We start from the raw sequence: 12,037 nt of genomic DNA, 5'->3' as shown, positions 1-12,037 counted from the left end.
GTTTTATATTCCACTGTCTGTGGATGTGAAAAACCAAATAATTGTCTCTACATATTTTGTAAACTGTACCTAATATTATTATCACTGTTTACTAATCATTTGTAATTTTCTCAGAGTTAAAAGATCTGGATTGCAATTGTAAGTGGTGTGATATTTATTGCACCGTGTAATTACCAGATTGAAATTTCATCAGGGTCAAAACTGCTGGAATTTAGGTGGCTATGGATAGATGCATGGGGGCAGAAGTTGCAGTCTATCAGGCTGGGGGCTGCCAACAAAAACACAGGAAAATATGGTATTGCTGGGCGACATACAGGGGCATAGACTTTTATGTCCTAGGTGCCCTAGCTGAGTCGCGCTGTCCTCACCATGTACACACTTAGACATATCTCATTTAGTGAACTGTGGGATAACCTGTGGCAAGATTTGGTTTTAGTTTTTGGGCCTGCAGTTTTGCAGGCTAGCTTGTTGTTTAAAAGTAACAGGTATTGTCTTACTCGAAATGTATCTGTGATGTATGCTTTGGACATTGCCCGTCATGTACCACTAAACTCAATAAAATCTGTTATTAAACAAAACTCTGCGGAATTTAACAAGTGGAAAGACCCAGTATTTTCCCGGGCAATGAATACCAAAATGCACGTTATTCCCCAAAAAGGCAGATAACATTTGTATGTCTCAAAATTGGAATTTCTTACTGGGTGTGATTATTGTGTTTGTCAGGACCTCCTTTTAATCAGGCCCTTATTTATGGAATTAGGACTTGAAAACGTTTGCAATTTTCATAAGGTCATCTTAAACTAGTCAAGCAATAGGTGGGGAGTTCCGAATTCTGGAGGTAAGAGCGAGACACCACATCAATTTCTTACACACTTCTGCCATTCTTGTATTACCAAAGGAAATAGACATTCAACATTCCCACACTGTGATTGAACGTTTTTAATTATCTCACCTCTTAAGTTGCATTGATTTATAATTGCATCTTGCAGACCTTTGGTCACTTTTTGAAGTTTGTCACAATCTGAAAAGTAACAAAAAATAAATACTTTCAATTAACTGTAAATACGATTTGTTCAAAGTATGTTTTGCAGATCGAAAAACTCAAAATTAGTGATAAATAACATGTATCCAAAGTTTGCTCTGCAGATCATTTCCAATACACCTGTATAACAGTTACTCGTCAGTGGATAGACCTACAATACAGTCTATAATAGCCAGATATAGAAAATGGACATAGATTTAGCCATATAAAAACATGCCATTTTAAAGTACACAAGCTACTTCACAGAGTACAAGCAATCAGGATACAGTGTTAAGGGATATTTTAATTCTAGTTATATGACGGATTCTGAGGCTATATGGAAGTGTATGCAATGCTGCAGAAAAATTGGCAGAATAAGAAAAAGGACATTTTAAAAGTACAGATGAATACCTTGAATGCAGGAGATTGATTTGAGTAAACTACAAACTGCACAAAGCTTTGCCACGCAATTCAACTAAGGCTGGCTCACACCACATCACCTCACCTTCTAAACGCTGAATAGGCTGCCTGTAAAACAAAAGGATTTTCTGCATAGGACACAATGCCCTAGCCAGTATCTACAAGGTATTCATTCCATGCTACCTGACCAGATGCCTACGGTCAGCCTCTCAGCACTGTCTCCCATTAGTATGGTCATGCCTGAAATTGATGAGGAGGGAAAGTCTCTGCATCAGCAAGCTACTCGCCCGACTGCATCTTTGCAACAAACACACTAGACCTTTTCGGAACTAACTACAGACCCACTTCTTTCTGCAAGCATTCACTCCTGAAAGATGTTAACCTTTAGATTATCTTCCCCTCTCCCTCCTAAATGCTCTGGACACTTGGAGCATTCTTTAGTAGTATGAGCATGTCATAACTCACTGAAATAACATACCTAACTAAGTAAAGGAGAAATATCAGTTGTTAGCATTTAAAGGGCTGAGCCTGGCAAGCTACATTGAATACCTCTGTTTAGATATCACAATTAATAACAAACCAATCAGTTCACTGCACACATTCTACCACCCCCCAGGTGACAACCTTACCTTCATCGAACAATTCATGGATATCGTGACTACAAATACTGAACAACAAAATTCCCAAATATTCCTTGGAGATCTCAGTCTCCATTGGAATGACCATAACAACTGTGCGGTAAATAGCCTCAAAACATTCCTCTCGGACCTTGATCTTATCCAAATCTGCAACAGCCCCACACATGACAAAGGCTCAATCCTTGATTTGGTTATTGCCAATGCTGATGCCATTCAGCTTGACGCGATCCTCCCCTGTGATTGATCTGATCATGACCCCATCATTTTCTTCATCAAGGAATCAGTAAAATTACCCTTAGCACAACCTACGAGACCTAAAATATGGAAGAGGAACCTAAAAAACGCCAACACGGTCCTACCCACATCCATCAGTGTCAACCGCCTGCTCCCCCCTGAAGACTTATCTGATGTTCAAGCTTTGACAAACCACTACTTTAACTCTGTGACCACAATTTTAGACACAACCACTCTGTTACAACTGAAGAGGCTCTCAACAAAAGACTCAAAACCCTGGTATGACGGTAGACTCAATGAGGACAGACGAGCCCTACGACTAGCGGAACGGTGATGGAGATCATCACCATCCCCTGACCACCTCAAACTGCTTAGAGCCACCAGAAACACCTACTATAGAAAGATCAGACATTCAACAGCAAACCTTTTCAAAAATCAGTAAGACCAAGCCAAGAATCGACCCAAAAAACTATTTGAGCTAGTCAAAACTCAATCTATTGGCTTATTCCGAAGCTCCCTCCCCAAGCTAGACAATGCGCACCACCCAGCTGCGAAGAATTTGCCTCCTTCTTCACGAAGGATACCGGATATTTGAAGACGGATCTACTTAATGCCTTAGTAGCTCAGACTGACACTCAGAAGGACATGTCATTGCCCACTCCAGTAACCCCAATCACTTTCACATCTAAGTTCGCCCGCAAAAATAACGCCACAAGGTCCTCCTTCACAACTTACAGTGAAGAAGTAATACTAAAAGCGCTCACGTCCTTCAACCCCTCCAACCACTTCTCAGACCCTCTTCCCGCTAATTACCTAAAAGGCTTCATACCGCTGCTACTGCCACTTTGGACAAAGATTATCAATGCCTCTCTACTCCAAGGAACTATTACTGAAATTCTTAAATCGGGGCAAGTGTCCCCATCCTGTGAAAACCTACGGCGGACCCCACAGACTTCAATAATTAAGCCCACTTTCCAACATCCCAACTCTGGCTAAACTGCTAGAAAAATGTGTACTCACCCAGTTGGACAACCACATCGCCCACTTCAACCTGCTCAATCAATACCAATCTGGCTTCTGTGCAGGACATAGTACTGAATAGGCTATGACCCACATAGTAGATGACACACTAAAAATCCTAGACTAGAACGAACCGTGCCTGCTAATCTTGCTTGACTTATCATCGGGTTTTGACACCGTCAAACATGATAATCTCCAAGACCTCTTGAAATACAGAATGGGCTTATCAGGGTCAGTACTAAATTGGTTCAGCTCTTTCCTCCAAAATAGATCCTAAAGTGTCATGGTCAATCAATCCCTGTCCATGGCCGTCCCAGTCACATTAGGAGTCCCTCAGGGCTCTTCCCTCTCACCTACACTGTTCAACCTATTCATGGAGCCGCTCACAGATATCCTCAGCTCCTCAAATATCCATTATCACATGTACGCAGATGATACACAACTATATTTAAAGATAAAATCTCTGGAGGACATTAAATCTCTCAATCTAACGCTACAAAAAACTCAGTCTTAGCTGACCGAAAACCACCTCAAGCTAAACACCCTCAAAACTGAATTCCTAGCCCCACCTAACCAATCATCCTTCATACAAGAATGGCTTAAACAACTAATAGCGCTCAACGTTTTCAATGTTTAACAATATGAGGTTATGCATACTGCTCCCACAATGCTTTCTGATTAGATGCAAATATTTGCAGAAGCTTAAAAGCAAGATGATGATTCTTTGCTTTCAAAATAAAATAATCACAAAAAAATGCAAAAACATTTAGCTAAACTACTGTAAAAATGTAGGTACTATTTCTTTGCAGCATCATTTAGGAAAATTTGTTGATTTACACTAGTATTCCCAAAAAATATTTATAATGGAAACATACAAATAAACAAGCATTGGTAAAGCCAGGTCTGAAATTGTTTGTCAGACTTTTTGTTTTGTCAATGAGTGACTTGTTTTGGCATGGTTTTTGTAAAACCTTATTGGTGTGGGAGCTGCCGGGCCCTCACCATTATAACAAACATAGGCAAAAGCAAAAATTGTTTTGGTCTCAAAAAGCACATATTGCACAGTAGTTCCTGGCACTGAACAAAACGACTGCTCCGTGTGAGTGAACAGAATGTTGTCACTCATAGTTAAGCTAGCCGTTAGACAATCAGACAGAGAGAGACACAACTTTAATTAACCCAAAAAAGTCATGGTTAACGCCAGATCTAATTAGCGGCCTAATTATTGAATAAAGTGCACCCATGTCCATGGATTAAGTGCAGATATATGGCTTTTGTGAATCCACAAGCCTTTACAGAAATGGGCCAAGAAATAGTACTCCTAGAAAATATTTGTGAACTGCATTTTAGCTTGAACAAATATGCAGGTATAGAGATTTCTTCTTAATCTTAGTGTTTGCAAGACATTCCCTCCAACCACTTTTTTCCCAACCCTGGAAGAAGTTCTATGTTTGCCATTGTCAGGAGTAAATGGCCAACCATTCTCAGTATGGGAAAAAATTAGAGAAAAGTTGGAGAAACCTCTTAAAACATGCAAGCTAGCAGGTTTGCACAGACTCAAAAGGGCATTCCAACCCTGAAACTGTTGCTTACCATTACCTTCAGCCGTAGTATGTAGATCTGCGGAAACATGGCAACATAATGGAATTGCTAGTATTCAAACCCTACTATGGAAGGAGCCTTCGCATATTCAGAGAGGCTATTTCAGAGCTCTTATATAATGATATTGCTGCCATAATTTGTCGCTGCATTTCATGGCACAAAAAGGACAAGTGGATTTTGTTACAGGACAAGTAGATTTATGAAGCAACCTGGCCCATGGACAAGTAGATTTTTTTATTCAATTCCACACCCCTGGAACACCTTGAGAAAATTAAAACCCTTCCTCCCCGCAAAGGACTTCAAACTGGCAGTCCAAGCACTAGTAATCCCAATGTTAGAATATGGTAGTGCAACCCTTTGTGAACTCCCCAGATCTACAACGGCCCCTCTAAGAGGTTCAATCATCTCAGCGGCCAGGCTAATCACAAGATCCAAAAGAAATTGCCACATTTCCCCCGACCTTAAAGCTCTCAACTGGCTACCTTTTCGAAGAAAGAATTCAATAAAAAATCGCCTGCATGACTCACAAAGCCATAGATCACAACACTCTGAGGCATCTGGCCCAGAAACTGGTGCTCTCATGCAGTAACAGATCCTTCAGGAGTTCCAGCAATCTTCTTCTGAAACCTCAAAGATTTGCCAAAAAGAAAATATATAATCATGCCTACTCTGGAATCGCTCCACGGATTTAGAATGCACTACCCCCAGAAACCAGAGTGAATCCCTCTACTGCCTCTTTCAAAAAAGAAGTAAAATTTCTTCTCATGACTAAATACACATGATCATTGTTTTTCTATCTCTCATGCCGGCTACCTGTATTGTAGGACATTACTTTGACATACAGTGTTCTCTTGTTCTTCTATCATCCTTGTAAAGCGCTATGATACCCGCAAGGGTCATGGTCGCGCCATATAAAATCTTCAAATTAAAAATGAATGAATACATTGCCCTGCAATTTTTCATAAATAATTTAGAAAGGGTTTGTGAAATATTTTTTTTTGTCACTGTTGTTTACTGTAGCTACCTTAAAAAAACAGAATTGTATTTAAATAAAATGAAATAGCTTGCAGTTAGACTATCAATAATATATTTTTTACTCAAAACATTAGCAGGACCAATAAGTGCTTACATCTATCAAATAAGATGCTCTGAAGGAGAATAGTTGTGTTTCCTTGTGTCTTAGCAAGGTTCATTAAGGGATATACCAAAATGTGTAGTCCTAGGTGGACCCAAATTTCCAGGTCATGGATTCCTTATAATACCACCATAAAGTTCAATGCCTAAATGGATTTGAAAATCAGGCACAGAATATTTTAGTCACTTACGAGACATGCATGTCACACCCGCAACTACATGACTGAACACAGTGAGGATGCACACTCTTACCCTCTATAATACTGGATTCCTTTGTTTCACTTATCTTTAATAGCCTGGTTGATTTTTCCAGCTGAATTTCAAGAAGGTTATTTTTGCCATTAATTTCAGCTATCTTCTGTCGGAAAAAAAACCATACAAAATAGTGACTAATATTATTCAGTGATGTCATACTAAAGACATTTCTCACCAAAATGAGAATGTGCTGTAAGAATGTCATGTACTACTACAATAATAGCATCCTTTCACAAATGAATCATTACATGTTAAAATAGACTATGGACTTTAGACACTTAAGGTACCATGTCTCTGCATGCTTGAGTATTGTATTAGAAAGACAAAACATAAGCAAATAATGCAACATGATTCAGAATACTATAGTGGCAAAAGCCACTGTGTAGTTATATGTGAGTCAGAGTTTCCATAGGAAGAGAATTTTTAGTTTTGCTAACTTTAGTGACATTTGATGGATCTTCACAAAACTTTAAAAAATAAATTCTTCCACCGCCGCACCTTTCTGGAATGTTTTTGTGGAACGGTACCTTTTTAGGGGTACACTGGTGCAGGGTCACCCTTTTGTCCACGTGTTAAAAGAACAACAAAATAGAGATCAGCACTGGAGTTGGGTATAAATAACACGTTTATTAATCACTCGTGAGTGGGACCACATCCACACAGCACTCTCAAGTGCTGCCTGAAGTAGTACACTGAAGTCACACAACACAGGGCTTTTATACTGGTTTTCTGCAGTGTAAGCATGTGAACATAAATAGGAAGAACAAGTTTTTTAGGAATAATTTTCAGCAAACAAGGGCAGATGAATAACCACCTGGTCAGCAAAGTGGGAGGGGGAGCAGGAGTGCTTATGGCAGCAGTAAATAGTTGACAGTTAACATCTGAGACCAGGTGCTGTGGCAGCTACAAACCCTCAGAACATACATTGCTTTTAGCTGAGTCAGGAAGTCAACTAAAATAGATAGCACAGGCAGAGTGAAAAGACGAAAGAATTACGAAGGAAACTTAAATGGACACCACAGCCAAAATGGCTGTCGCTTATGCCAAGTAAAATATTACACGTTCTCCACAGACTGCCATTTTGACATAAGCTAAGACATTTTCTTATGCTTTAAAAGAGGTACGATAAATACCATGTATATCAATCAGCATCTTATCGCTGACTTCTCGGTCTACTGCTAAAAAGGCATTTACATTTTGGACATTTGTTTTAGATGGTAGACAAGTAGTACAAGTGGAAATACAGAGGTAACAAAGCATTGGCCCGCATTGGATACATAAACAACAAGAGAAGAGAATTACAATAATTATAAATAAGGCAGACAATATTTTTAAGCCCCATACAGAAAATACGCTCCAGAACCATCCAGCCCAAGGCCATGTTCCTGAATCTTGATGTATCTCAGTGGCTATTTTATGCATTTTGGAAATGACATCATAAACAGAAGGGGCGTGGTCAGGGATAAAGACACAACAACTACTACCGATAATGTGACATGCTCCACCACGATCAGCTAGAACCACATCTAGCACCATTCGGTTTTGCAAAGTCACAATTCTCGTAATTTGGAGTTCTTCTGTAATATTTCCAAGCACCATTGCTGTCTGATTAGTCACAACCTCAACTACACGAGTATAGCATGTGATTTTACTGCTATTCAAAGCCGCACCAACAAAGAAAAAGAGTCCCAAATTAAAGTCAACATATTGCTGTAATGCAGTGTCAGTTTGATCCACTTCATCATTATTTATAGTTCTTTTGAATCTGTTCAAGGAAATGTCATTAAACAGTTCTTGATCTTTATGATAAGATGCAGGTGCTAGGAACACAGGAGGAAGCAAGAAGGACACGCAGCATGTTCCGGACCATCCAATTGGTAGATGATAGTAGCCTTTACTCCAACGAATGAAATAAGCGTTGTGCAAGGATAGAAAACTACTATCGGTCGTTCCAGTAATGTTCAATACTGTGGTACAATAACTTTTTCCCACTGGGATACTACCAAAACTGATCACACAAAGATTTGCTTGGGCTCTATTAATAGCAATAACAAAAGGCCCATTACCCTTGGCCGTTCGAGTGTTGGGGAAAACATAACGTGTGGAGGAATTTCCTTTGCGATACTCCTCCATTTCCCATACAGTTCCTTTGGCTTGTGGGTCCCCTTCCTCATCGGGGTAACAAACTTTATTAAGCTTTGCATTAAGTCCTCCTACATCAGCTAGAGGGATATTAGCAATTTCAGAGGCCCACAACAGTGCGAACCAGGCTCTACAGGAGCCATTATGCAAGAATGGCAAGGGAATGAAAGGTGTTCCTCCCTTCTTCTGATGTGCTGGCATCATTCCGCATACCCAGCAGTTGGTAGTGTTCGTAGCATTATGAGTATGATGCACCATTTGTATGAAAGTGTTATTGAGGTACGACATTCGGTGGTTTCTTTCATGATAGGGAAGAGTAAAATAATAATGTTTGGTCGGGACAGGAGTAGTAGCAGTCAGTAAGTTTTGTGCTGGAGCTACTTCCTCAACAACCCACACTATTACAGCAATGATAACAGCAGTCAAAGTTAGTCCAGTGATGAACATTGTGCTTTTACTACAGATTTTTACAGCATTCGATTTCTTCTCCTCAGGCATGTTTATTTAGTCGGTAAACAACAAAACAGAAGGTGCCCCAAGGTCCTGGGCAGGCGTTGGTTTCTTCACTAACGTTGAGACAAGTAGTCACTGATAAGCTACCCCCCTTTGTAGTCAGTCTTTAACCACCCAGGACAGTGGCTCAAACAGTCTCTTTCTGCGCTGAAATGTCTTTCTTCCTAGATCGAAGCAGATATCTAGATGTACCAGGGATCGTGTGGTCCGGGAAGACTTCCTCAGGTCTTTCAGGTGACACAGCTCGTCCTTTCTTGGTGACCAGGATATCGCGATTTATTTATTTATTTTTATGATTTTATATAGTGCTGAATCACCCCAAATGGTATCTCTGTGCTTGCAACTGTAGACTAAACTGGCACTAAAAAAGATGAGTTTTCATCAGCTTTCTGAACTGAAGGAGAGACATTTCAGCACGAAGATGTTGAGGGAGACTGTTCCAAAACAATGGAGCCAAATACGAGAAGGCTTTGCCTCCCGTACGAGCCTTGTTGATTCTCGGGATAGAGAGAAATCTTTTAGCCCCCGATCTAAGTGAGCAACGAGGAGTGTACGCCTTCAGTTTCCTGACAAGATAGGAGGGACTAAGCTTGTTCAGAGCCTTAAATATCATACAGCCCATTTTAAATTCCACTCTTTTTTTAACTGGCAACCAATGCAGTTTAGATAACAAAGGCAGACAGGGAGTCCTAGCAGGTGAACCAGTTACCAAACGGGCAGCCGTGTTTTGTATGACCTGTAATTTTCCCAGTGCAGCTGCATGAGCAGGAAGAAGGAGGGCATTACAGTAGTCCATCCTGCTCATAATCAGTGCCTGAATTAGAGTCTTCCTGGTGGAAATAGGGAGCAACGGAAAAATTCTTCTAAGTAAACTCAGAATGTGGTAACAGGAACCAACAATTGTATTAATGTGGGTCTCAAGGGTAAGTTTCAGATCAAGCTTGATGCCCAGATTTTTAACCTCCTCTTTAGGAGAAGGAGCTTTGCCCAACTCCTCCGGCCACCAACTGGGCGACCAACAGATGTCAGCACCCCCAAACAACATAATCTCAGATTTCTCAGAGTTTAACTGGAGATAGTTTGCTTTCATCCAGGAGGCAATTGCCATCATACCCTGAGAAAAAATGATTTGTGTGTCAGGTCTATTTTTGTCGAAGGTGAGGAGGAGTTGGGTGTCATCTGCATAAGAGATAGGGTTAAACCCCAAATCCCTCATAAGTTTTGCCAGGGGGGTCACATAGATGTTAAACAAAGTGGGGCTCAGGCATGAGCCCTGGGGAACACCCCTGGTAACCTGTGAGGGAGCAGAAGAAAAGGGACCCAATGTCACTGCCTGAGTTCGGTTGGACAAAAAGTCTGACAGCCACTTCAATGCAGGTCCTTTGATCCCAAGCTCCTGTAATCTGTACAACAGGATTCGATGAGAAATAGTATTGAATGCTGCTGAAAGGTCAAGCAGCACCAAAAGTGCTGCTTGACCTTGATCTAGGGCCATTCTAATATTGTCTGTTACCTCCACTAAAGCAGTCTCTGTGCTATGTTTAGCACGAAAGCCTGACTGAGAAACATCAAGAGCACAGGAGGACTCAAGAAAAGCAGATAGGTGCTTATTGATGTGTTTTTCAGTGATTTTACTCTGTAGAGGAAGCAAAGAAATCGGACGATAATTAGACAATTCATCAGGGGAGATTTTTGGATTTTTACGAATGGGAATAATTTGGGCATGTTTCCACCTTTGTGGGAGACTGGCAGATTTCAAAGAGCTATTGATAATAGTGCATAGAGGAGGAGCAAGCTGAGCAGCAAATTTAGAGGTGATTTTGGCTGAAATTATATCGAGGGGGGATCCAGATCTGGTACATTCCAGAAGTAATTGTACTTCAGTGATGGTGATATTGGGAAAAGTGGTCAAGTAAGAATTTACACTAGTAGAGTAAGATGGAGCTACAGCAGAAACAGGGATGGAGAGAGTAATGTTTTGATAAATCTGTTCCACCTTTTTTATAAAGAAGGAAGAGATATTATCACATAGTATCTGAGAGGAAATGTCCCTAACTTAGCAGGATTTAGGATTAGTGAAGTCACGTACAATTTGGAAGAGCATTCTAGAATTGTTACCTGCATGCTCCAACGTAACTGCAATATGCATTTTGCGAGCCAATTTAACATTATTGTGGCAGATAGCGATAGCTGCTTTATAAGTGGCTTTAGCTTGCTCATTGTGTGAGCGTCGCCAAGCACGCTCTAGCTTTTTAAAAGGCCCATTACCCTTGGCCGTTCGAGTGTTGGGGAAAACATAACGTGTGGAGGAATTTCCTTTGCGATACTCCTCCATTTCCCATACAGTTCCTTTGGCTTGTGGGTCCCCTTCCTCATCGGGGTAACAAACTTTATTAAGCTTTGCATTAAGTCCTCCTACATCAGCTAGAGGGATATTAGCAATTTCAGAGGCCCACAACAGTGCGAACCAGGCTCTACAGGAGCCATTATGCAAGAATGGCAAGGGAATGAAAGGTGTTCCTCCCTTCTTCTGATGTGCTGGCATCATTCCGCATACCCAGCAGTTGGTAGTGTTCGTAGCATTATGAGTATGATGCACCATTTGTATGAAAGTGTTATTGAGGTACGACATTCGGTGGTTTCTTTCATGATAGGGAAGAGTAAAATAATAATGTTTGGTCGGGACAGGAGTAGTAGCAGTCAGTAAGTTTCGTGCTGGAGCTACTTCCTCAACAACCCACACTATTACAGCAATGATAACAGCAGTCAAAGTTAGTCCAGTGATGAACATTGTGCTTTTACTACAGATTTTTACAGCATTCGATTTCTTCTCCTCAGGCATGTTTATTTAGTCGGTAAACAACAAAACAGAAGGTGCCCCAAGGTCCTGGGCAGGCGTTGGTTTCTTCACTAACGTTGAGACAAGTAGTCACTGATAAGCTACCCCCCTTTGTAGTCAGTCTTTAACCACCCAGGACAGTGGCTCAAACAGTCTCTTTCTGCGCTGAAATGTCTTTCTTCCTAGATCGAAGCAGATATCTAGATGTACCAGGGATCG

General features: G+C 40.8%; 1 protein-coding gene across 1 annotated transcript in view; it reads right to left on the bottom strand.

Annotated features, from left to right (window-relative positions):
- CCDC152 (coiled-coil domain containing 152) overlaps positions 1–12,037 on the bottom strand; it is a 604,024-nt gene that overhangs the window by 544,408 nt on the left and 47,579 nt on the right. The window contains exons 3-4 of the mRNA XM_085638553.1: positions 6,322–6,427; positions 953–1,021 (exon numbers count right to left, since the gene is read on the bottom strand). Coding sequence (XP_085494679.1) covers positions 953–1,021; positions 6,322–6,427 — 175 coding nt within the window. The remainder of the gene's footprint in view (positions 1–952; positions 1,022–6,321; positions 6,428–12,037) is intronic.

This window comes from Triturus cristatus, chromosome 2_1 (assembly GCF_964204655.1).
Source record: "Triturus cristatus chromosome 2_1, aTriCri1.1, whole genome shotgun sequence".
Taxonomy (NCBI): Eukaryota; Metazoa; Chordata; class Amphibia; order Caudata; family Salamandridae; genus Triturus; species Triturus cristatus.
This window is presented reverse-complemented; position numbering and strand designations above follow the sequence as displayed.